General features: G+C 44.5%; 1 protein-coding gene across 1 annotated transcript in view; it reads right to left on the minus strand.

The window, feature by feature from the left end:
- EGFL6 (EGF like domain multiple 6) overlaps positions 1-26845 on the minus strand; it is a 580012-nt gene that overhangs the window by 477473 nt on the left and 75694 nt on the right. The window contains exon 2 of the mRNA XM_078657865.1: positions 15262-15374. Within this exon, the coding sequence (XP_078513991.1) occupies positions 15262-15374 (113 nt within the window). The remainder of the gene's footprint in view (positions 1-15261; positions 15375-26845) is intronic.

Here is a 26845-nt window from a genome sequence, read left to right on the forward strand (position 1 = left end):
GACTGCCACATTCAAGAATCATTGCTAAATACTCTTGAATTGGACAATAAGGAGCATATCCTTTACCTTCAAATAGACACAGTGCACTAGCACAATATAGAATCTCTCTAAATACACAGTGTACCAGATACCAGTTTGTGAGCACCTCCCATGCCCCTTGCACTGGTTTTGCAGCACCTTGATTTTGTTACTCAATAAGCACCACCACAGCATCACTCAGCACCACCACATTATCACTCAGCACCACCACGGCATCACTCAGCACCACCACAGCATCACCCAGCACCACCACATTATCACTCAGCACCACCACAGCACCACTCAGCACCACCACAGCACCACTCAGCACCACCACAGCATCACTCAGCACCACCACAGCATCACTCAGCACCACCACAGCATCACTCAGCACCACCACAGCACCACTCAGCACCACCACAGCACCACTCAGCACCACCCAGCACCACCACAGCACCACTCAGCACCACCACAGCACCACCACAGCACCATTCAGCGCCACCCCAGCACCACTCAGCACCACCACAGCATCACTCAGCGCCACCACAGCATCAATCTGTGCAACCATTCAACAACAACTTCTTCAAATATGTTCTCTCAATGTTTCAAGCTTTATTAGAAATGTCACAAAAAGATGTTAAAATTTCACTTCTGTTCTTGGATTTTCATCACAATAAAATACACTGAACATAATCTTCACAAAAGTTATTTACAAAAGTTTAAGCTATTGCCATTATAAATTACAATAACTTTTATTTAAGTATTAATTATTTAAAAAAATTAAAAGCAATTGTTATTTGTAATATCAATACATCTAAGTCACGTAAATACAACACATATTGCAGTACAAAGGCTATAGGCGTCACATTTGCGAAAGTTAAAAGTATTGGCATTGTAATTGACAAAGCTATTAATTTCGCTATTTTCAAAACCAACACATAAATAAAAAAATTGTCATTTACAATACCAATAGCTCAAACTTTTCTAATGCGAGACCTATTGCATTGCAAATGCTTGTTTATTTTGCACATGGTTACCATCGAATTGGATTTAATGATAATTGCATTCACTAAATACCCATTTCACATTTAGGAAATGCTTTGTGCATGTGCTAAGGATATCGCAATTAGGAAATCCCTATTTTCGATTTCCTAATTTGGAAATTGCAAAATATTATTTCTACTGAATAGAAATAGCATTTGGCGACCACGATTTCACCTTTGTACATGCCAAAAGGCTATTAAGCTTTTCTTAATGGGCCAATATAGTGATTCGGTCTGTTAAGAAATGCTAAATAGCTTTGTACATATGGCCCATTCTGCCTCTTTCTAAATATGCAGTTGTAGGTTTCGCCTGCTGCCCATGCCTATTATTGAAGGCCCTGGAGGTTCTGCACATGTTCATAAAGACACTTTTTGCAGTTTCCTAATGATAGCAAGATGCATTGCTAGTTTTTGTATGTTTTGTGACAGTTGTTGAGAGTTCAAACATGACCTGTAAACTGATGTTGCCATTTCACTCATTTGCAGTAACAGGTGCTGAAAGTTCCCACACACCAAGTGTAGAAGTGTTATAAAGATTTATGTTTTTGCTTATCATTAACATTATAATATGCATTTCCACACACAATTTTACATCTACAGACTTATATATTGTAATTGCCTTAAAGAAAACTCTGTTGTATTGAAGAGTGTTTAATAATGTGTTTAAGCTATGCCGCATTCCTGCAATAAATGCCATCTTCAATAACATGAAAGCTATCTCTGTCACTCATTCATTCACCCCTGTGCTATCATCTTCCATACAGGCTCCTCAGCACACAGACAAGCAGAGGTCATGCTAGTGTATTTCATTGCTATATTGTTTTGATTACGATGACTTTTGTGTGGTGCAGATGTAAAATAGTTACTTGTAACTACATCTTTGATTTCTACACTGGATCTATTCACTTGAAAAAAGTCTTATTTTCAATGTTTAATGTTTTTTTTTTTAACATCAACGGATGCCATTAGCATAGATGGTGCTTGATAATTATTCAGGGAATAGGCTAGTGCTTAGGTGCTGAGGCAATATGACGTTTACTTTCTATATGTTCTGATATGCTGTAGAAATTATACATTTGCTCACACCACAATGAAACCTCAGAATTGTTGAATTAATATGCAAGAATTGTGTATAAAAAAAACTTTGATTTTGGGGGTCAGCCAGAAGACTTCTTATGCTGCTAAGGACCCTGCCCTCTTTTCTGATTTTGCTGTCCATTGGAACTTTGAATATTCTCTGATTTTACACACTTCCTATCCAGTAAATGTGGGAGATTTAATTTACCTACAATTTTGATGTATCTACATTTTGGGGTACAATTTTGCTCTTACACAAGATGCATCTAAGAAAAGGTCATATTAGCCTCCACACGTTGAGTAAGAAGTAATTCCAGTCTCCAGATGCCCAATAGAAGTCTTTGCCACTCTTCAAGTGGCCTAAGTGATATTACTCATCTCCATATGCCCTGTAACAGGCATGGCCAGAATACATGTACCCAGTATTAAGTATTGCTTTTTTTCTACATGCTCAGTAAGATGTAACATCCTTGTACGCCATATGAACAGGTAGGGACACATAGATAGCACACCAAGCTAACATAAGATAAACACGGACACATGCATACTAAAGAGATGTTTCTGCACTAAATACGATGTAATCGACTGATTTAAAGCACCATAATAAAAGGCTTACATATACTTCATAATGTAATTCAAACTTTTTTAATATTCTGTATTATTAATTGAATTAGGAATTTCATTTCATTTTCATGTAGTATCTTTACTTGGTTAACACAACAGAAGCCATAAAAGTACACAGTAAAAAGGTAACGTTTCAAAACAATGAAATGAATTGGGGATTTAATAACTATACGTCATGAAGTTGTAGCATTTGTTTTTAAATGTCTGTGCACGTTGCTTCAATGAAACACTTTTGATGGTAATATGTTTATGCACTGGTTTCAAAGAGGTTTAGAAGGCAGCTCCAGTTACTTTTATTCCTACACAAGAGCGTAACAGATTGTAAAAAATATATTTTGCAAAGACTGTATAAAATCTTCACATACACACACACGCTTGTGTACCCACACCTGAAGTATCCACAAACCTAACATACCTCTTCCCTGAGACGCCCACCTACCCTCTTCAGTTTACTGGTAGCGATGTGGGAGCTCTCATGTCTCGAAAGTAGTACCTGGGTGAATAAGGAAGATAAACTCTGGGGAGGGTATGAGCCTGGCAGGAGATGCTGCTGGTACTGCTTCTGTCACAGAAAGCAGACAGCCCAATGCTGCAGGTGGTAGCTGAAGCACAAATTTTAGCTTGGATCTCCTTAATTGAAATAGTGAAGTAGGCGATGGCAAATAAATGAGTGTAGCCTCAGCCATGCTCCATAGTAAGAAGTCTTGGTAAGACTTGGCCCTGTATTGCTATTGCCCTTGGACTACTTTGAGACCCAAAGAATCATTCCACACCATCAGCTTCTCAGTCATCAGCAGGGCCTATGGAAACCGGAGAGCAGGATGAGGCCTGCACACTATCACAACTAAATAAGGAACCGTGAGCCTTGAGGTCATGGTGTGAGCCTGCATGTCTGGCCAAAACTTATAAATCTGGAAACAGGCATTTCACTTTTTGCTTGGTTGATTTGTCCCCCCCCCCCCCTTGTGAGTTACTTTAACTGGTTATGATAGAGCCTGAGACCACCACTCACTCTCATATCAGCTTGATCAGTATGCTTTGGTAAACAGTGTAATAGGCAGCCCAGAGGTCAATGAGTTAGCTCCAGTTCTAAGAACTTGCTGGGGACAGGTTATGTTTTGCATTTCACCCGTCAAGCTCTCCTACAATGTGTTCATACCAATACAAAGATAGTAGTTGTGTATGCTGTCTGATGTATACCAGTAGAAACAATTCAAGGCATACATTTTCAGAAAGCACAGAGCATGAGGAGTCATGATAGAGTAAAACTTGCTATTGGTACAAGAGACAATATGATAGTTCACAAATGAATTGCCTATCTTGCATATCATGTACAATGGTGTGCACTACGTTTTATGCATTTTTATTACACTGGGGTTTCATCACTTCCCAAATATATGTCAACAGTTTGCTGACAGCTACTCTTGATATAGATAGATTATTAGCAATGGAAATTTGCTGTCAGAAACGTTATCATAGTTGACCTTGTCTCAGCAAGCATTGGTATAATAAGAGGATCACCGTCAGTGCTTAAATTGTGAAAAATAGAAATACAGGTCCAAAGTTCATCTCATAAGCCTGTCACTGGAGCTGCTGAATATTGAGGAAACTGAGGGGCATATTACCAACAAGTAGCGATAATTATCGCTAAATAGGCTTAGCGACGATTTTTTTTATTGCTGCCTATCGCTGGATATGTTAGCGGAGAAAACATGCTATTAGCAACGTTTTTCTCCATTGTGCTAAAATATCCAGCGATAGCGGCGAAATGCGTGAATATCGCTGAGAATGCAGCGATATTCACGCATTCGCGACGAAATGCTCTTAGCCATGTTATCCACCTCCCATTGGATAACATGGCTAAGAACTGGTCTGAGCAGGCGTTGGTTTTTGGCGATAGCGGGAATATTTCCATCGCTACGCCTGCCTTGCTAATAGGCAATAGCGGCGTTAGCGACTGCTTTCAGTTGCTAACAGGTTGGGTACGCCCACTTTGTATGTCATTGGCGATAAATATCGCTAACATGCAAAGCGGGCCCCAAACCGCTCGCTATCACTTAAAAGCTGTCGCTAACATCAGTTAGCGACAGCTTGCTAATAGAGCGATAGAATTATCTCTGCTTAGTGACCGAAAACGGCCGCTAAACCGGCAATAATTGCCTATCCCCACCCTTGGTAATATGCCCCTGCATACCAAGACTGCCTGTACTCTATTCCTCCACATACAAGTCCTATTCAGTTTTGCACTTTCTTTTTCATCCCTGAGGTTTACCTCTGCCAATATTTTACTATTGTTTTCGTTCTCCCTTTTTTCTCTTTTCTCCCTTTCTCTATGTTTCTCTGGGTGAAAGTCTGATAATGAGAAATAAGTTCCTCTTCTTAAAAACAAGCAATGGCAAAGCCAATTTGTCTTGCCTTTGCAAACACCAGGAGCTATTGGCTTTGCCAATGTGTTTTAGCCATGATGTACACCAGCGTGGCTACTGTTCAGCATTGCTAAAAGTTAATGGCATAGAGGAGAGTGGTGTGAGGTGCTGTAGAGTGGAGTGTCGCGGTGTGGAGTGGCATAGAGTTGAGCAGAGTGTTGTGGAGTGGGGTAGAATGCCATGAAATGTTGTAGAGTGGAGAGTCGTGGAGTGCCGTGAAGTGTTGTGGAGGGAATAGTGTGTTGTAGAGTGGAGGGGCGTGGAATGGAATAGAGTGTCATAGAGTGGAGTGGGATAGGGTGTCTTAGAGTAGAGTGTCGCAGAGTAGAGTGGAGTGAAGTAGAGTGGAGTAGGTGGCCTAGAGGAAGGTGCGAACAGTGCAGTAGAGTGATGCAGAGTAGAGTGGAGTAGACTGTCATACAGTGGTGTGACATGGAGGAAGTACAGCGGAGAGGCTAAAGTGGAGTAGAGTGTAATTGAGTGGCATAGAATTTCGTAGAGAAGAGTGGATTAAAGTGGCATTGAGGGAGTAGCATTGAGTGTCCTAGAGTAGAGTGGTGTAGAGTGGAGTAGGTTATCATAGAGCAGAGTGGCATAGAGTAAAGTGTCATAGAGTGGAGTGGAATAGAGGGGAATAGTATTGTAGAGTGGAGTGGCATAGAGTAGAGTAGAGTGTTGTAGAGTGTAGTGGTGTTGAGTGTACTGAGTGGAGTGGCATAGACTGTCGCAGAGCAGAGTGGCATAGAGTGAATTAACGCAGAGCAGAGTAGCATGTTATGGAGTGGAGTAAAGTGGCTTGGAATGGAATAAAGGGAGTTTCATAGAGTGGAGTGGAGTGTTGTATAGTGCCAAAAAGGGGAGTAGAGTGGAGTAGCAGAGAGGAGTAGAGTGTTGTAGAGAGGAGGGGTTTAGACTGATGTAGATTGACATAGAGTGAAGGGGCATAGAGTGGAGTGCTGTAAAGTGGAGTAGCACACAGTGGAGTAGAGTGGTGTAGCGTATCATAGAGTGGAGTAAAGTGTCAGAGTGGAGTGGCATAGAGTGGAGAAGAATGTCATAGATTAGAGTGTTGTGTTATAGAGTGCAATGGCAAAGCATTATAGAGCATAGAGTGGCACGTTGTAAAGTGGCGTATTATAGAGTGGCATGTCATTGAGTGCACCATACACTGTGGCGTGGAGTAGCGTGTTGTAGAGTGGAGGATCATGTAGTGGAGTGGCATGTTGTGGAGTGGAATGGTGTGTCATGAAGTGGAGTGGCATGTCCTGGAGTGAAGTGGCATATCATAGCATGACGGGGAGTAGAGTGGAGGGGCATAGAGTGGAGTGGCGTGTCATAGAGGGGAAGATTGTGGTGTGGAGTGGAATGGTGTGTCTTGGAGTGGCATGTCATAGAGTGGAGTGAAGTGGCATGTAATAGAGTGAAGGATTGTGGAGTGGTGTGTCTTAGAGTGGAGTGTCATAGAGTGGAGTGGTGTGTCATAGATTGGTGAGGCATAGAGTGAAGGGACATAGAGTGGTGTGTCGTAGAGTGGAGGGTCGTGGAGTCGTGGAGTCAGTCAGTCAGTCAGAAACCTTTATTCGATTCCAGATGAATCATAAAAGTTCACAAGGAAGACTTTCAATCATAAAATAAGACAATATTTACAAAAAAGCATAAATAATATTTTTCACAGACAATAAAACACTTAATTGCATATCATTTCCTTATTATAAAAACAATGTTTTATATAACTAAGCACAGAGCTACAAATGGAAACATTTGCTGGGATTGTAATTAATTAAAACACTCTTTATGGGAGCGGGAACAATTTTCGTTTAAAATTAATTTAAGAAAACGTGCCCTGGGGTCTTTATATAATGTGCAAAATAACATAAGGTGCATAGTATTTTGTTGGGCTGTATTGTTACAAGGACAGGGGGGTAGCCTTTCACACCACCCCACCTGTTTTGGAAAAGCCACAAGAAAGTGCAGTGTGCCTAAACGAAATCTAGTCATTAAAAAACGGGCATTTCCCTGTAAGCTCAAAGACAAATAAAATTGTTGCTGTTTTAAAAAAAGGGGGTCCGGTTTGTCTGTGGACCTAGAAGATACACTCCGCTCAAATCCAAAAGCTTCTTTTATGGATATTTTCATGTTTGGCGGTATACACTCAGGCTTATCATAAAAATCTTCTAATCCTATCTTATAAAAAAGTTTGTTTGACAAAGCGGTACCGCCATTGCATTGTCTAAATTCATGCAATCTTTTAAGACAAGTCGGGAGAAATTAAGTTCCTTTGAAGACCAGATTTTCCCCCATAAAAACAGGGGTGCCATGTGTATTCTGTCTGTAATATAATCCTTGCCCACCTCCGAGTGACAAATTGAGGTAGGCGAACTAGACGGGATAAATAAGAGTCTCTTCAAAAATTCGTTCTCAATTATTTGGATCTGGGTACTCTTTGATATCCCCACACGCCTGCACCATAAGTTGCTCCTGACAGACATTTTTATTTGTACAGGGTTATTAGCTCTGCAACAGGTTTATGACCAAGGTTGGCCGCAAATCGAAACAGCCCCTCAATAACTCTTGAAGCTTGTTGCACCCAAGATACTAAAAGTTGGTCCCAATTTAGGTTAGAATTAAAAACATTCCCCAGATAACTAAAAATGTTTACCTTCTCAATAGTTGTCCCATTCACTGTGTATTTTTGTGCTTTCGTTAATTTGGGCCTGCATACCATGACAAAGGATTTCTTATAATTCACCAAAGGATTTCTTATAATTCACCTTCAGATCTAGTGACGTCATATATTAGGTGAAAGCATCCAAACAACCCTGAAGGCTGTTGGCAGTCAAGGCCATCAGGACCGTATCATCAGCATACGACAATAAAGGTTCTTGGGCACCTGCTATTTTTAGGAAGTCCAAGTGTTTGTTTAACAGAAACTGTTCCAACTCATGTGTATAATACAGAAATAAAAACGGGGCTTGGATGCAGCCTTGCTGGAACCCCTCTCTCGACGCGATGGGCTTTGTCTTCTCCTCCATTGGCCATAACGGATAACTACAGAGGTGGAAGCATGTAGTCTGCGGAGGATAGTGACAAGTGGTTCCTCGAAGCCCAAATCTTCCATCAGCGCCCACAACTTGCTCCTGTACACCGTTTAGAAAGCACTGGACAAGTCCATGAAAGCCAGGTGGATCGATGCTCCCCTGGCCCTCCTGTACTTGCCCATGATCATCGACAAGTTGAGGCACTGTTCAACCATTCCTTTCTTAAACCCATATTGGGTATGTGATATTAGCCCAGCATTATCAGCCCATAACTCCAGGCGTGCCAGAATTACCCTCCCCATCACCTTACATGTGGCATCTATAAGGGAAATCGGCCTGTAACAGGTCGGATCGTTTCTATTACCCTTTTTGAATATTGGCACTACCACAGCTTTCTTCCAAGATTGTGGGGTCTGGCCAGTTATAACGACTCTAAAAACATTTAATAGAACAGGACCCCAAAGTGCCGGATTTCTTTTGAAGATGTTCAAAGGTACCCCGTCTGGGCCTGGGACTTTAGAGGCAATGCCCTTTCTAAGAGCCTCCTCCACTTTGCCTAAAGTTAGGGATGCACTTAATTACCGGGCGGATTCAGGATTAAAAAATATATCTGGCTGACTGACTTGTAGACTAATATCATTTGGGTTACAAATCTTCGTAAAATGGGACTCCCAAGTTAAACCCGTTATATTTGATTCCACATTCCTGCTTACATTCGTGAAGAGTGGACGATTAATCATCTCCCAAAAGGACCTGGAATCTCTTAGCATTCCTGCCTTCTCTAAATCTTCCCATGCCTGGCGTCTCAATTCTTCTTTTCTATGCTCTATTGTGTTTTTGTGAGACCGTCTAACTTCCTTAATCAAGGCCCTATCCCGTGGTACTGCTCTTAATGCTGTGTTTAAAGCTCTGCTTGCCGCTGAGTACTTTGAATCAAACCATTTATGTTCAGGGTGATTCATTTTTTTAACTGATATAAGCAGATTTTTTGCCACATCTTCACATATAATATCAAAACTCCCTATAATGGATTCCGGGTGGGCTAAATAAGTTAAACAGATCATCACATCAGTTAAGTTAGACTTAATTATATTCTCCTCAAATTTTACATGATCCAAAGTATCCCATTTCAACCTTACCCCTTGATTACAATTATATTTTATAGGACAGTCGACAGCCATCCGCTTCAGGGCCTTAATTTATAGAGAGGCTGTTAGATGATTGTGGTCACTGGCAGGGTTCGGTTCAACCAGGAAATTTTCTAGAAGATCAGAATATGTCCTGATAACCCACATAAAATCAATCGTACTGGTTCTGCCCCCGCCCTGAAATGTCGGAAAATATACCACATAGCTGTACACCAAATTGTTCGCTGGGGATAAGTCGTTAACAAGGATGATTGAATTTAATGCATCCCCCTGAGGAGTTTGTTTAAAATGGGCAAGCAGTGAATCATCAAGATCAGACAACCCGCACATTTTGTTACTTCTTTGCTGATATAGTGTACAGTTGAAATCTCCAACCCAGATAATACATAAGGGGTGAATTTTAGTGCTATTTTGTCAATTTCCTCTTGTGGTTGATTTATGACCCCCGTGCTTTGCTTATCAAAAATGTTATAGTACCATAATAAGCTTACATCTAACAAATTAAAACACATGATCAGTTGGTACCAGGGTGATTCAATTACCTTTTCGATTACGAGCGCCTCATACCCCACTGAGATCAAAGTTACCAATCCCCCCTTGCCCTCCCTGACAATGATGGTTCCGCCCAAACATTTAGAGACGAATATCCATCTATGTTAACATCCGATCTACTCCATGTTTCCTGGGTACAAATGATATAAAATGTTTTAATGTACCAAACCCAGACCTCATCTGTTAGCTTTGGGATAATCCCTGCTACATTCCAGGAAAGTAGGCGTAGCTGGTGACAATTTCTTTGAGGATAAGATACTTGCGTGGCTTGTCCATTATGGCCAATCAGGGTCAGGTCGGATGGGGCAGTAATTAAACCCAAACCTCCCATACTCTCACTCATATTATATACCTGGAATAAAGAGCGTTTATCAGACCCTTGACTCGACTTCAGAGGATGTTGCCGAGAATTATCATTTAGTACCACAGCACCCACACCAGTTTTATGAGGATCAAGAATGTTTTCCCCCAACCTACCCCCGTTGGTTGGCAGTCAATCTATTTCGGCCAAATCATTCAGTGGGGCAAATCGGTTTCTATGGAACCAGGGTTGTGTCTCAAAATGCTTAGGGCGCTGGTAGATCGAAGTGTATCTCACTTCTTCCGTTTTATGGTTTAATATTTAGGTGGAGGATAAAAAAAACAACGGGAGTACTGAGATAGTATGATTGTGCCCAATTTGATTTTGATTTGTCGTCATATCAAGTATTGATTGGACTAGGCCTGGGTATCTAAAGGTCAGCACAACACAGTCTCCTGCTAGATTTTTGGTTGTTGCCCTACCCACCTAATCCTACGGGCCATCTTATAATCGGCATATAACAATTTATTAGCCAATCCTGTTTTTCTATTTAAAAAATGTAATTCACTATTCCTCAATGAGGACCAATGTTCCCTCTGACCTAACGGTAGTACTGGGACATTAGCTAGGATGATGATGTAAGGTGTAGCTTGTGGCGGGAGGTGAAGATTGATATCAGTATCACTTGTGATCGGATTGTCTCTCGGCTGACCTATTATGGGGCCTTGACTTAAGGGATTAGTGTCTGATTTAGCGTTCTCCAGGTTTACCCTTCTCATATCAGAAGAATTATTTTGTGTGGGCTGTCCATCTCTTCGATTGGGATCCTGGTTCTGTGATGCTAGGTGGTTATCATATGGGCGGGCCTTTCTTTGGACTAAACCATCCTGTAAATGTGCTTAGACTGGGGGAATCAAATCCGTATTTCCTCCTCAACCGCCCCAACCGCATTTTCTCTTAGCTTATGCATGCGAGCTAGTGGAGGTGGGAGTACCTTGATTTTCTCCTCAAGTGAATCTAGCCTAATCCCAATATTGATCAATTTTTGGAGGATAGGGTTTAAGTGTGCTATTAATACCACTTGCAGTTTGTCTGAAAAAGGCCCCCCTTCTACTGATGGCGCGTTTGTGGTGGGGGTCACCTCTACTTGCGATATGGTCCTATTGGCTTCCAAATTATGGTAATTATCTACAAGCTCACATTGATCAATCTCTAGCCTAGGCAGTGCATCGGTCGATTTAAGATGTTTAGTTACTACCTGCCCCTTTTTTTTCTTGGCTGTGGGGCCTTACTCCCACCCCCCTTATTTTTTGATGACTGGCCTCTAGTTATAATTTTGGGCCTGACTTCTTTAGAGATTTGTGGCGGGACATTCTCTGGTGTTATGTTTTGTGAAAGCGACCCACTGCCTTGTGGGTGAGATTGGCGGTCGTCCTTGCCAGAAGGCAGCCCCAAAGTACCAGGGCTATTAAATGCCAGTACTGGTAAAGCAGAGGGATCCATAGACAGAGACAATCTATGTTCTGTTAATTCTATTTCATGTATGAGTACCGATTCTGCTCTTATCAGAAAGGCATCCAACATGCCTACCACCCCTTGCCGTACTCTGGATTTGGCCATGAATTAATTCCTCCCCTGATACCAAAAACAAACTGATCAAAAAAAGTTGGTAAAATCAATTAAAGTCAGCTGGATTGGTCAAGTTAATGGGAAATCCCCAGCCAGCCAGCCAGACAGTACCTTTTCCTAGGCGCGTTGTTTGTCTATATAACCTCCGGGTGGAAGTTGAAAATGACATGGCCATGCCCGGCCTCCTTCGACCTCTGACGGGCGGAGGCCCTGACCCCCCTTTAAGCGCCTCCTGGCGCGCTGTTAGCAGTACGTGTGGTGGCAGGTAGGCAGGCAGTTGCAAAAAAAAAAATACTGGGCACCCTCAGCCCTCCAATGTCTCCAGGCACGTTCCTGGTGTCACTCAGCCTTCTCCTGGTACGCTGTTAGCAGTACGCGGTGTGGAGCGCCGCAAGGGGTGGTGGGATGTGTAGTTCCGGTCCCCCGGTCAGCCCGATTGCCAGCAGGCTCGCCCCAGGACTCAGCAGTGGCAGTGGTGGCGGTGGCAGTGGTAGGTAGGCAGTTGCAAACAAAAAGTACTGGGCTCCCGCGCTGCGGAAGCCCTGACTCGCCTTTAAGCACCTCCTGGCGAGCTGTTAGCAGTACACGCAGTGGCGGTGGCAGGTAGGCAGTTGCAAACAAATTTTTTTTTTTTAAATAGTGGCCTCCCTCAGCTCTCCGATGTCTACAGGCACGTTCCTGGTGTCACTCTGCCTTCTCCTGAGCTCACTGTGTGACGGCTCCGCAGCTTCACAGCGCACTCCTCTAGCGATGCGAGGCCGCCAAATCACTCCCCTCTCCTCTGGCAGCAATCAGCAATCATTTAGGGCTGATCCCAGGGTGTCTGTTTTCGGATGATTTTCGGACAGTGTTTGGCTCATTTTAGGCCATTTTCGGCCGATATACACTTTCCGCGTCTCCAGTAGTTCGCGACTCCCGTGACCCCTCCTCCTCCTTGCGTCAATCCCGGAAGGTCTGCTCACCTGGTGAGTCGTGGAGTCATAGAGTCGCGTTTTGCATGTTGTGGAGTGTAGGGACGTAGAGTGGAGGGGCATAGATTGTAGTGGCATGTCGAAGAATGGAGTGGCATGTCTTAGGGTGCCATGTCATAGAGTGCCTTAGAAGGCAGTGTAGTGGCATAGAGAGCATTGTTGTAGATTGGCATGGAGTGGCTTAGAGTTGAGTGGTGTGAACTGAAGGATCATGGTGTGGTGCGTCATGGAGAGGCATGCTGTAGAGTGGAGTGACATGTTATAAAGTAGAGTAAAGTGGCATACAGTAGAGGGGCGTAGAGCAGCATAGAGTAGAGTGGTGTAGAGTGAAGTAGCATAGTGTAGAGTATGCATGGTGTGGTAGCTTGCTGCCATTACAGACAACACATATCCAATTGAAATAACTTTTACAGATGCACAGACATACAGTTTTACTTATAGAACTATACAACGCACAAACGATAATGTGTGGAAATTGCATCCTCTAGTGTACTGAACTGTTTTGATCATAATAAAATCGGTTTCCACAAAACTGCAGAGTTACAGAAAAATTAGCTTCATTTGTGCTTTCCTAATTCTGATATTTTCTGAAATATCTGCACCCCTCATTTCCAGACAATCAAATGTTGTTGTGTGCTTGAAAAAAGCCTTACCATATACAACCCCAGTTGCAGGCATGATTGTCACATAAATCCTCTCCCTGTGAAGTCAGGGAAGGAAAATCAAGATCACCCAGAAGACAGAGCATGACATATGACCTCTGTCTTTTAATGCACAGCAAATGTTACAAGATAAGATCAAAATGTAAAGGCCTGTTTACAGAAAGCGAGCACTTGTGGAAGAATACAAGGAGAGATTTTAATTAGGCTAAATTTGCGTTTAGGCTTTCCAGCTTAAGTTATAAGCTTGAAAGCCTAAACGCAAATTAAGCTAGCAAAAAGACAGCAAGCAACTGTGAGTTACAAAACACAAAGCCAATTGTAAGCTATGGGTGGAATGTATTCCCAGAGAAGCTTTTAGAACGTCCACAAGAAGTCTTTTGCAAACCAGACAGCTGCACTGTCTTGTAGGTTTCGACCTAAGGACTGAGGTTCCCGCCACCTGCAACCAGCAGCACAAAGTAAGAATTGCTTCTTTACTTAATTATACCAGCAAGATAAGCAATGAAGTTTCTAAGATACTGCATACATATAACAAATAGCAATCTAGCTTGAAAATGATGCTATGTTTATCAGTCACCCACACATCATCGAGGGTTCAGAATCTTAGGAATTCATCCTTGAGAAAAATCTCAACTACTTGTCCTATGTAAAGGCCTTAGCTAAAGAAACCTAATCCCAAATGAGTCTCCAGTGTCCAATCCCTAGTCCTCTCTCAATTAGATAATGCTAACTTCTTGCTGACTGACATACCACAGCTAAATCTTGTCCCCCTCAGAGGAACACTACATAAAATAGCCACATTGATCTTTGAACGAGGTAAATGTGACCATATGACACTAATCTTGAGCTCTTTTAACTGGCTTCCAATTAAAACAGGCAGCACACCTAGAATGTACCTGTATCATTCATAAAAATCATACACTCTGACACCCTTGCCAAGAAACAGTTACTCTCTGATGGTGAACACAGACACCCTTCTACTAGAACTACCTACCTTTAGTAAAAAAAAAAAAAAGAAAAAACCCTCAAACCATCTTTCTCAGTTTTTTTTTCTAAATTGTGGAATTCTATTTCACCTGCTATCACAACTATTCTGTTATACGAGAAAGTCAATAACGCAATGAAATGAATATTATTTGAAAAACACTTCTCAATCTGATAAAAAAATCTCAGATGAAATGAACCTGACCAAGATGCCCTCTTTCTGCACGTGAACATTTTTCCTCATACACTAGAATTTGGTTACCCCGTATCTGTCAATGATTTGTATATATGTGTTGGCCATCCAAATGTCACTTTTTTTCTAGCCAGTTACACAATCTCTCCTAAAACTAGTTTTTCACTCATGCAAGCAAACTAGGTGTAACTTATATAAAGCGCTCTGACAATCACGGGTCAAGACCGCGTTATACAAAATTGTAGCTCTATACATCAAAGAATATATCAATAAAGAGACACAAATCTCTCGTTTCCACGTGTCTTCCATCGATTGAAGTATTCTTACTAAGTTCAATATTAAACATTTTTCAAATGCAATACCAATCATACTTCCACACACACGGTGACTGAATATTCAAACTTAGGCAACATTTGCATTTTATTAAATACTGATATTTTTATACCTAGGTAGGAAAAATGCTATTTAAAATATCAGAAAATCTTCCCGTGAGCAACTTGTGTTTTTTTCTCACATCTGTGCTTAAAACTAACTGTTCAGCATGAATGTGTTTTTCATTTATGGCTCCTAGTGCGGACTAGCGGTGTATAGTTACCTTCGCAGTGGCCTTTGCTGTTCCTCTTCCAGCCGTAGCAGCAGTCCATCTTGGAACCATAGCGACACACTCCGGGGAGGTTCGCGCCAATAAATTGCCTCCGACTGTGCAAACTGTGGATAAAAACATGTTTTCAGTAAAACACACATGGACCACACAAGGAACTTGCCTGTCTTTTCTGATAATGAGAGCTGCAAAAAACAACCATATGACATTTCGTGTGACAAAAGCAGGGGCGGCTGGTGACATTTGAAAGTGGTGGGCGTAAACTAATTTGCATATTGCACCGCAGCGAGCGAGCCCGAGCCACCTTGCATCCATCCATACATCATTCATGCATCCATCCACCCATCCATCCTGCATCCATCATTCATTCATCTACCCATCCACCCATCCATCCATCCATCATTCATTCATGCATCCATCCATCCACCCACCCATCCATCCATCCACCCATCCATCATCCATTCCTGCATCCATTCCTGCATCCATTCATGCATCCACCCATCCATCCATCCATCCTGCATCCATCATTCATTCATGCACCCATCCATCCACCCTGCATCCATCCTGCATCCATCATTCATTCATCCACCCATCCTGCATCCATCATTCATTCATGCATCCACCCATCCATTCATCCACCCATCATTCATCCTGCATCCATTCATGTGTCCACCCATCCACCCATCCATCCACCCATCCTGCATCCATCATTCATTCATGCACCCATCATTCATTCATGCACCCATCCATCCATCCTGCATCCATCATTCATTCATCCACCCATCCATCCACCCTGCATCCATCCTGCATCCATCATTCATTCATCCACCCATCCTGCATCCATCATTCATTCATGCATCCACCCATCCATTCATCCACCCATCATCCATCCTGCATCCATTCATGTGTCCACCCATCCACCCCTCCATCCACCCATCCTGCATCCATCATTCATTCATGCACCCATCATTCATTCATGCACCCATCCATCCATCCTGCATCCATCATTCATTCATCCACCCATCCAGCATCCATCATTCATTCATTCATGCATCCATCCATCCATCCACCCACCCATCCATCATCCATCCTGCATCCATTCCTGCATCCACCCATCCATCCATCCATCCATCCATCATGCATTCATGCACCCATCCATCCACCCTGCATCCATCCTGCATCCATCATTCATTCATCCACCCATCCTGCATCCACCCTGCATCCATCATTCATTCATGCATCCACCCATCCATTCATCCACCCATCATTCATCCTGCATCCATTCATGCATCCACCCATCCTGCATCCATCATTCATGTATTTTTATGACCATATAACTTGCACACAGCTTGTCAGTGTTTAATACCAGTCTCGAACCTTGTACTCCAGCACCAATGATACATGATTAATATTAATTGTTTTTAAAAACATGTATTTATTCGACACCAATTTCACACCTTAGTCGGAACATCATTTTTATTTGTTTTTTAAAATATCTATTTATTTAACACCAAAGTAAGTCATGTATACATTTTTATGGTTCGATAAGAGGCTCGAACCTGGTTTCCCAGCACCAAAGTCGGCCGTGCTATCCGTCAGGGGTTATGTAACCGGGCTATGTAGTGACCAGCCAATCCTGCGCCAGGATTGGCTGGGGGGGCACCATGACTCCTCGCCCAGTCGCCCTGTGTAACCCCGGGGGCTGCGGCCCGCCCCCTGGTCCTCTCTCTAAGGGGGAATTCACAAGAAAACGATCTGCGCATGCGCGGGCATGTTTGTGCCCAAAAATACACTTGCGCAGCTGCAGCAGCCCGATCCTTCCCCCCCCCCCCCGATTGCCCCACCCCCCCTTGCGCACTCCGGGAAGGTCGGGTGTCTCCCGGTTCCCGGCCGGCAGATAGCGCGATTTTTAAAAATAATTGTGTTTGGCTTCTAGTGAGGACGTGGTGGGTCCATGGGGCTTAGTGGGGCTTCGCCCCTACGCCCCAATGGACGCACCGCGCCTGGACAAAAGTCCTACACAAGCTCATTGCATTGTCAGGAAGAGCTAGATCAGGGCACAACAGGAAGCGAAACTCTTATGCTCTTTATGGCAAGAACAAACAACCCCAGGATAGCTCATGCTTTAGACTAGCAAAAGAGTCCTACTCTTGTCCTACAGAAGGGCGGGGCTGAAGCTTGATGGGGCACTGGAAAAAGCAGCATGGAGGGACCCTCCGCTATTTGTACTGCCCTGTTTCTTTCTGTTCACTGACATGTTGTGCAGCTGGTATGAGGCTACAGCATAGGAATCTCTTCCCAAGGGACATGTCATATGGTGGGGTCGCCTTTCAGACCTCTGACCTTTGGCTTCTGCTCCTTTTACAATTTGCCCAATATGACATGGTTACTAATGGGAAGTGGATAGTTTCCGTTCTGGCTGCTTTGAGCATAAAGGTGTGCAGCTACAAGCAGAAAAGCGTCCAGGTGGGGGGACCAGCTCGAGATCTGACCAAAACATCTTACCAAAAAGGGGGGATTCTTTACCATCACATGCTCCCCCCTCCTGCTCCCCCTCCAGGGTTGGGGGGTGCCCTCCGTGCATAAGGACGACAGAGACACGCAGACACCATTACTGCGTTAGAGAAAATAACAATTCTCAGACCGTATTTATTACAGTCATCATAAACAAAACATTACAATATCAACGAAATTCTCAAAACTCTTACAAGATATTTACAATATTTACATCTAGATTATTTGATTAGGGGAACTAATACATGACATCTCTTTACAACAGATCTCAAAGGAGTCGTGTCTGACCACTCCCCAGGCACTATGGAATCGACTATTCCAAATGATTCAGGACCGTGATCCCCCATACCACAAGTTGCATGTCACAAGGCGAACTCACCTGCCCTCCCCGAGATAGACGGAGTGTGGGCCAGCATAAAAACTGGGCCGCCAACATAATCATGCCAGTGGCAACCCAAAAGGGATATCCCCTGGCACCCAATGGCAGATGGGCCTGGGCAACTGGGCCATAATGAAATGAAATGAAATGAAATGAAAAGGGGTTTTATAAAGCGCGACTGCTGCCCTCGGACGTCCAAGTGCTGAGAAAGAAGAATAGTGCATCGTGATACAGCAGCTTAGGGTTAGTTTTGTTTGGTGAAGAGGAAGGTTTTAAGCTGCTTGCGGAAAGATGACAGATTGGGATTGGATCTTAGATGTAAAGGGAGCGAGTTCCATAGTTTGGCGGCGTTAAAGGTAAAGGACCTACCTCCAGCTCTGGATCTCTTAACCCGAGGGGGTACAGCCAAGAATGCATTGGCAGAGCGATTTGTTTGCTGGGGTGGTAAGGGAAAAGCAGAGGATGATTATTCTTAGGGCCAGATTTCCAGATGGCTTGGTGGGAAAGGCACATGACTTTAAATTTGATTCTCTCCCTGACAGGGAGCCAGTGCAGAGTCCTCATCCCGGATTCTACAGACGCTCTTCGTGGGAGCTGAAGCAGTGTGCGTGCCGCACAATTCTGCGTCCGCTGGAGTTTTTGCAAGACGTACTCCGGTGCCCCCAGGTACAGGGCATTGCTAAAGTCTAGTCGGGATTGTATTAAGCCTTGTACCACAACCTGCTTGGCTTCAAAGGGTAGAAGCGGAAGGATTTTCTTCAGCATCCTGATGATTCCAAAGCAGGTTGCAGATGTCTTAGTTGCTTGGGTGTTAAGGGTTAAAGATTTATCCAGCCAAACCCCGAGGCTTTTTATGTTGTCTTTCGGGATGGGCGGTGTACCCAGGCTGGTGGGCCATAAGAGGTCGATGGTAGACAGAGCTGGCGGGCCGAGCAACATAAGCTCGGTTTTGTCACCATTAAGCTTAAGGGACGATGTTGTCATCCAGTTTTTAACCTCTTCCATGCAGGTAGTCAAATTGATCTGAGCCATTTCACAGTTCTTTTGTGCAAGGGAGACCAACAGCTGAGTGTCATCCGCATATGTGATGATCTTAATACCATATGGGTGGACAATCTCAGCCAGCGGTCTCATGTACACATTGAATTGCGCAGGGCTCAGTGACGATCCCTGCGGTACCACACAGTCCAGAGGTTTGCTTGAGGAGAAAGAGTCACCGTCAAAGACTTGGAATGTCCTTCCGCTCAAAAAGGATTTAAACCAAGCCAAAGCGTTCCTTGATACTCCAAGATTAAGCAGTCGACACAGCAGAGTTTTATGACATACCGTGTCAAACGCCGCACTTAGATCGAGTAGGATGAGTGCCACTGATCCTCCCCGATCCAAGATCCGCCTAGTTTCCTCTGTCACGGCTAACAGGGCCGTTTCCGTCCCATGTTTTGGGCGAAATCCTGTCTGGGAGACATCGAGTAGGTGGTTATTCTCGAGATACATTGTTAGATGGGAATTAATGTGTTTCTCCAGGATTTTGCTCATCCAGGGTAACAGGGAAATGGGGCGGTAGTTGTTAAAATTAGTTGGGTCCAGGTTAGGCTTTTTCAAAAGTGCTCTCACCATAGCTTGTTTCCAAGTAGGTGGAACACTACCTGTGGTTAGAGAGAAGTTGAGAAGCTCCATCAGGGTGGGAAGAATAACTTGACTGGCTGCAACCATAGTGCATGGAGGGGCGGGGTCGCATGGGGAACCTGACTTTACTTGCTGTATCAGTGGTCCTAGCGTTTCCAGGTCTAGCAGGGGAAAATGGTCCAGGGTTGTTCGGGGGGAGTGATCAATTTCCATAGGGAGAGAGGGTCCATTGGTGGGGGGCTCCAGGACTGTGACCGCAAATGAAGAATACATTTTATTTATTTTCTGATAGAAAAATTCCGCTAGATCATTGCAGCGGGAGAGTGGGTTGTCATTGGGGAGCATGGGTGGGGGAAGTTTGGTGAGACTTTTAACAATTTGGAAGATCTCTCTTGGTTTTGGTCTGGCCTTCATGATTTTATCACTGTAGCAGGTAGACTGTGTCGATTTTATTGCTGATTTGTATGCTCTGATAGCCTCTATATACATGGCTTTGTCTATGGTGGCATATCCTAAGCGCCACTTTCTTTCAAGCTTCCTACAATGTCGCTTTTTTGCTCTTAGCTCCTCCGAGTACCATGGGGCTGTTTCTCGTGGCCTTTTTAAGCTAATTTTTCTAGAGGGGAGTATGGAGTCAATTGACTTCCGGATCCAATTGTCGAATTCCTTGTTATCTAGTAGGGGATTCTGGGAAAATGAGGGTCTGGAGGCTGGTCCACTACTCTAATGGGAGCCTGGACAAGTTTCTCATCTTTCGCAGATTAGGAGTGCAGGAAACGGGTCTGTGTATCGACCAGATAAGAGGGATTAAGAAGTGGTCTGTCCAAGGAAGATGGGTAATGGGACCAGTCTTAAGTTCTACACAGTTGCTAAATACAGGGTCCAGTAGATGCCCTTTTATGTGCGTTGGAGCTAGCACTAATTGCTCCAGCTGAACTGCCGCCAAACTTGCAGTCAGCTCTTTAACCATGTTGTCTGAACCGTTATCGAAATGGATATTGAGGTCCCCCAGCAACGTAAAATTGGAGGGAGACGTAGCTAATTCTGCTACAAAGGGAGGTAGTGCAATATGAAATTAGTTCAATGGACCTGGGGGGCGATAAATAAGGATCCCTGAGAAGCAGTCGTTGGAGGAGAATTTGATAGAGAAGGACAGACTTTCACAGTCAGGAATGGTGTCCGAGGTGCAGTGGCACGAGTATTGTGCTTTATAAATGATTGCAAGTCCCCCGCCTTTTCCCTGGGCGCGGTCCCTGCGTGCAATTTGATAACCAGGTGGAAGTGCTTGCACTAGGTCGGGTTCGGAATCAGAGGTTAGTCAAGTTTCGGTTAAAAAGATAGCATCGGGGACGAGTTCGTCCAACAATAGTGAGATTTCCAAGCTATGCTTCGGAAAAGACCTACAGTTTAAAAGAAACATTGTAAAAGTCTGTAGGTCGGCTCCCTTCTGAGTGGCGATGAGTCTTGCATTGCAGTGTGGGCAGATAGTGGATAAATCCAGGGGATGAAATGGGTGGCAGCAGCTTGCTCTCACAGGGGGTCTTAAAGTATGAAGGATGCCCGAGCTGTAGTGCTTCCCCAGGACCGTAGGAGGACCAGGGGTTATGGCCCCTGGCCCCGGCCGGGCGCGGCCGGGCGCAGACGGGCTTGCCTTTGGCGCGCCGCCGGCGCGCCCGCTGCGCCGTCGGTGTGACGTATTCATTTTATAGTATATACCTTGGTCCCCTGGGGCAGACCCCCGCCCCGACATCTTGCGGGCCATGTATTGGAGTACCATGGAAGGCTAAGGACAATCGCTGTATCGGGCACTCGAGCCCTTCTCTACACCCCCACAGCAGCCCTAGCCCCGGTGTAAGCCAAAGGCTTCCTAATTTCATCCTGAATTCGCCTGCACTTCAGTTACTAATGCCAAGGTTGTCCACCTGTATTGTGACCAAACATGAATCCTTCCCTAACTCCTCCTAAAAAGGAGACTATCTAAGGGGATAAGATGGTGGGATAGAAGCAGGTTTGCTGAGTGAGCAGCAGCAGCAGTAAGGCACGTCAGCACGATCGTAGGGGGCAGCAGGGCAAGGACAAACCAGTTGAGCTTTGTGGGGATGCCCTACCCCCTTTATCCCACCTGGCTACCCCTGCGACCCGCTCAGGCGCTCCTCCCTACCCATGGCCTCCCGGGCAATCGCAAAAACTGTGGGCTGCCTGCCTGCAAAATTCACTCATCTTGGAGGCCCGCCATCTGTTGGCGTTGCACCCTGGGCCAAATTGCTCTTCCCCTGTTGCAGAGAGCTGTAACTGTTGTAAAAGAGAGCATACGTTTGAAGTCACCTGAAAACAGGAGTAGGCAGGGTGTTACTGTGGGCCGTGATAATGAGAGAGAAATGTATTCCATTAGAACAGTGGCTTGGTGGACACCACCCTGCAATAAAAGGGTGGGCATGGAGACAGAATATCACCATGAGTTTGAGGAGGGGTGACCAACCTGATAGGCAGAGTAAAAATGTGTCCAGAATGCATGTGGTGCAGTTCACTGTGCTCTGCCATAGGGAAGTCTGAGGCAGGTCAAGGAAGATCTTTATGGGGAAATGAAGGTGGTGGGAATGTATGCTCATAACATTTGAAATGTCAATAAATGCTGCCTGGATGGATTGTATTTTGCAAAGGCCCAATGGTAGGTAAGGGCGCTGCAGATATTGTCAGTGAGGAGATGAGGATAGTAACAGATCTCATGTATCTAGAATCTCTCTTGCTGTTTTTAAATCACAAAAATCAAAATGGTGGGGCTGACTTCCAAGTCTCGGGTAGCATTTGTGATCAAGATTTTTCATTTGAGTTTGTTTGCAGCTCTGTCAACATACCACTTCATGTTCAGCTGAACAAGACGTCTCCCTGATGACCTGTTTTTTCCAATAATATGGCAAAATATCTGCTGGATCAATGACATGTATAAATGTGTTGGAAAGTAATGTTAATGTGCCATCAAGGATTCAGGATGTGATGCGATCGGCTGTCACTAGGTTGTATCAAGAGCAGCCTATCGGATTGAAAGATAAGGTTTATACGAACAAACCTTCCCTATCATAAATACAAAATGACGGATACTCTCATAACTCTCGGCCAGGACATGAGAAAAGTTAGACCCTACTTAGAAAATGTCTATTAAAAGTGGGTAGGGTACGGATCAGGCAGGGAGGGCCTGGGATCCAGTATATGCTGTACAATTGCATGCGTCTAATTATTGACATGTCAAAGCTAGGGAGAGTTTACTGTGCAAAAGTCAAAAACAAGACCACACTCAGAACATTGATGCAAAGAACTAAAAGAGGAAGAACAAAAAAAGTGAGATCAGCGTTGAACATGCCAGCCGAGGGAGCCAGCCTGCAAGTCATTAAGCCCAGCCTGGAGGAATGAGGGCGACATTCATTAGTCCTAGCATGAGAGACGTCATCACTGATAAGTCAAAGTATTAGATCTGCACCGTGTCCCAGATGAATGCTTTAAACACTGATCATTTCCATGCATCTCATCCAGGCTCTCCATTCACAATCCTCTGGAATCAGGGCCTTTGCTTTCTGTTACTGGCTCCAACCATAACTAGACGTGCATGTGTTATGCCCATAGTTCAAGCACTGAACAGTGGCAGCTTGTCTTGTACATTTCTTTATAAACAAATGTTTATAAAGCAAGCAATTGTGAATGTGTTAATTATGCTGTGTTGGTTGTCGTGAGATAAGCTAAGTTCAAAGAAAGCATGTTTCAGCAAATCTGTGCAGTATCAGAAACATCTGGTTGAACGTTAAACATCTGGTTGCATGAAAAACTACATTCGCGCAAAGACAAATTTCCATAGTTCTTAATTGCACTAGACTTTTCGTAGAACAATACTTTGTTGAGCCTCAACCCGTCATCCCTCGTTCTGTTGTAGGCTTCGGTGTCCGAATTATTTATTGGGTGCACTATCCCTATTTGCGACACAGTACACCCTTATTTGCGCCACGGCACAGCACACCCTTAAGGAGGTGGGCCCATTGCAGACGGAGGAAGTGGGCTGATAACAAAACCTCTGACAGTTCATTCATGCCTATGCTGAAGAGAGCGCATTAGTTAAAGACAAGGCTGCAGCTTAAAACCACGGCTAGTTAAAGACAAGGCTGCAGTTTAAAACCAGGGCACCACCTCTAAGTTGTGCCCAATGGCCCCTATTTGAAGAGGGAAATATCTGGGGATATATGTCACCTGCATGCACCCCTCCCTATGGATGCCCTGGAGGGGGGTGCTAATGACTACATGTGGAGCACTGTTGATGCATCTCCTGCTAACTTATTTGTCTCTGTAGCCACATCTGTAACACGGGACAGGTGCAAAAGCAAAGTGTTCCCTCAAGCAAATGAGGGAATGCTCCATTATGAATGCACCAGTGCAAAATGGAGCCTGGAGCGGGCAGGACTGGCAATTGTGAGGATTTCCATGTTATTTTTAAATACTGCTTTTTAATCACCTCTGCAGCATTGAATTTGTGTGTGTGGGATCTTTTACTTTAATGTTCTACATTTTTTTATGCTCTGCTTTGTTTCGACAGGTGGGCGTAACACTGGCCCCCGCAGCCCCCGCGTTGCGGGGGAGGGGGGGGGGGGCTGTGCTCCAGGGGCCCCCTCCGCTGTCTGTGGCCACACAGCCAGCCAGCCACACAGCCTCGTTGCGGCCTCTTCAATAAATTAAATGATGCACGGCGCGCACGTCTCCGCCTCTGCGCAGGGAGACTGGTAACCACAGTCATTCGCATCGTGCAAATAAAAGTGCGCGTGTGAGGCATCCTCGGGGCGCCCGCCATAATTAAATTTTTGCCAGCCCCTGAGTGGCCGCTTGGGTGTATACGGTCTCGCGCTCCTCTGCTTAAATGTGAAAGCCAGCGCAGCCAGGAGCCCGCCTCTGCTGCTGCTCTCATCACGTTGTGGTGTGCGGCTGCACGGGGCCCCCAGTCTGGTAATGAACACTTGGAACCAACACCTTGCAGACTCGTGGCCTTGTGCTTTAGCACTGCAGCCTGGCCCCCAGGTATGTAAAATTCAATGTAATAGTTCCATGCCGGTGCCGGTCAGAATGCATTTGCCTGTAAAGTATGAAAATGTGCACGGTAACAAATACACGGCCCCTCAAGGTAAGAGCGTGCACGTGTCTGAATTGTGACCTTTTGCACGCTCGTGATGTGAGAGCATTTGTGTGCCCAGTGCTCACCTGTCAAGATGCTGCCACCACAGACCACACAGTCATAATTATGTATCGGCACTCTTCAGACTGAAAAATGGAAGAATAAACTGAACGGCCGTGCTGCGAAAGAGCTGATGAAATACAGAGCAGGATTCACAGATGCAGGAGGAGTTGCCACTTAAAACGAGTGCACGAGTAGAAAACTTTCGAAGGAAGTGAAACATTGAGAAGGAAAACAGCGGAACGAGAGGAAAGTAGTAGGAACTTGAGCATGAGGTTCAGTTAGGGAGAGTGCAGGTGCATTTGCCTGGTGGCTTGGTCTGGTGAGGTATGATTCACGGAATTAAAAGTGCCAAAGGACCCAGTTTGTACCCAAAGGCACCACCCCTTTGGGGGCCAGCAGCGCCGTCATGTATTTGACAGATTGGCCCCAGGTGGACAGAAAGGCGGGCGGCAGCTTTGTTTTCCATGCAGCGCCCGCCATCAGCAGACAAGTAAGTGGTGCATTCTGTGCTGTCTGACCCCTTACAGTGTTTTGGGGAAGGTCATAGTGCAGGGTGTTGGTTTGCAGCCTTCTGGGCCCATGCCTTCCAAGGGCCCCAACCAGGCTGGCCACATCTTGCCACAGATTGTGTTAAAAAAACATCAGCTATACAGCTTTTCCCCCCGATCACATGGTTTCTGGAACAGGGGCACGGTGTTTGTCCATTCTCCTTAATCCAGGCCTTTTTCCCATCGGCACATCACAAGTTTTTAAGCGCGACCTTGAGCAGCCCAGGCAGTCAACTACTCCAGGTGAGGCTTGTGGCACCCCCATCCCAGAAACAAGACTGGCTGCACTGTAGAACCTGGGAGACAGTGCAGCCCAGCGCGAGGATGTGGCCAGCCAGCAGCAACAATTTGGGAACGAGTGATAATAAATGTGTAGGGCACTGGCTGGTGGCAGCTATAGAAGTTCTTCAGAGGTCTCAAACTGCGGTCAATAATTTGGCTAATGCTATTAGTTGCAACACTTTGAAATCCCAAATTAGTGTAACATTTTCTTACTGCACAATTAATTTCTAAGTTGCAGATCAATGTTTATATATGGGCCGACACTGAGATAAAACAATTATTTGGTATAGATTACCAACTGCATTTTATTTAATGCTACTATTAAATAGTAAAGGAAGGTATAGTATGATAGGAAAGGGCGTAGGGCAACTTCACAAATCACAAAATACCCCATGTCAGGTGTGAGTGGTTTATTTAATCCAGGTACTACACTGCATTTACTAAAACAAGATTTTCTTAATCCACTGCTAGTTATAGGATGTCGCACATCAGATTTGAATATGTCACTAATAGGTGTCTTAAAACAGTTAAATGTCACTCGTGCGTAATGAAAAGTTGGCAGCTATGTTTGGGCTGCGCCCGTCAAGGTCGGGTGACTCTGGTCAGTGGTGTTGGAGATAGTGTCACTCATAGTCGTTGAATGTCACTCATAATTACACTTAAATTATGAAAATGTCACACATGAGCAATCTGAAATCTTGGCCGTTATGCTGGCGAATCACAACATCTCTGTTAAAGGTAATCCCCACCTGGGCCGCGAGGCTTGATGTGGTCGGAATTGTTTCCAGGGGGCGGGGCACATCAATCTTACAGTGAGTTAAGGGGGAGTTCTACTTGTAAATAGACCAAATAAAACCAGCAGTCAGGTTGGTTTGTTAATTTTAAACGGGTTATTTGAAGAAGCAAAACACATTTTGAGGATATGATTTTAGTATGATGCTAAAGCTCTGTTAAATGCTAGATTTGGCTTTCAATTGTCTCCAGCCAATTGGCACGCTATTAAACCTATCGCCTTCCAAG

This window comes from Lissotriton helveticus, chromosome 8, assembly GCF_964261635.1.
Source record: "Lissotriton helveticus chromosome 8, aLisHel1.1, whole genome shotgun sequence".
Classification (NCBI taxonomy): Eukaryota; Metazoa; Chordata; class Amphibia; order Caudata; family Salamandridae; genus Lissotriton; species Lissotriton helveticus.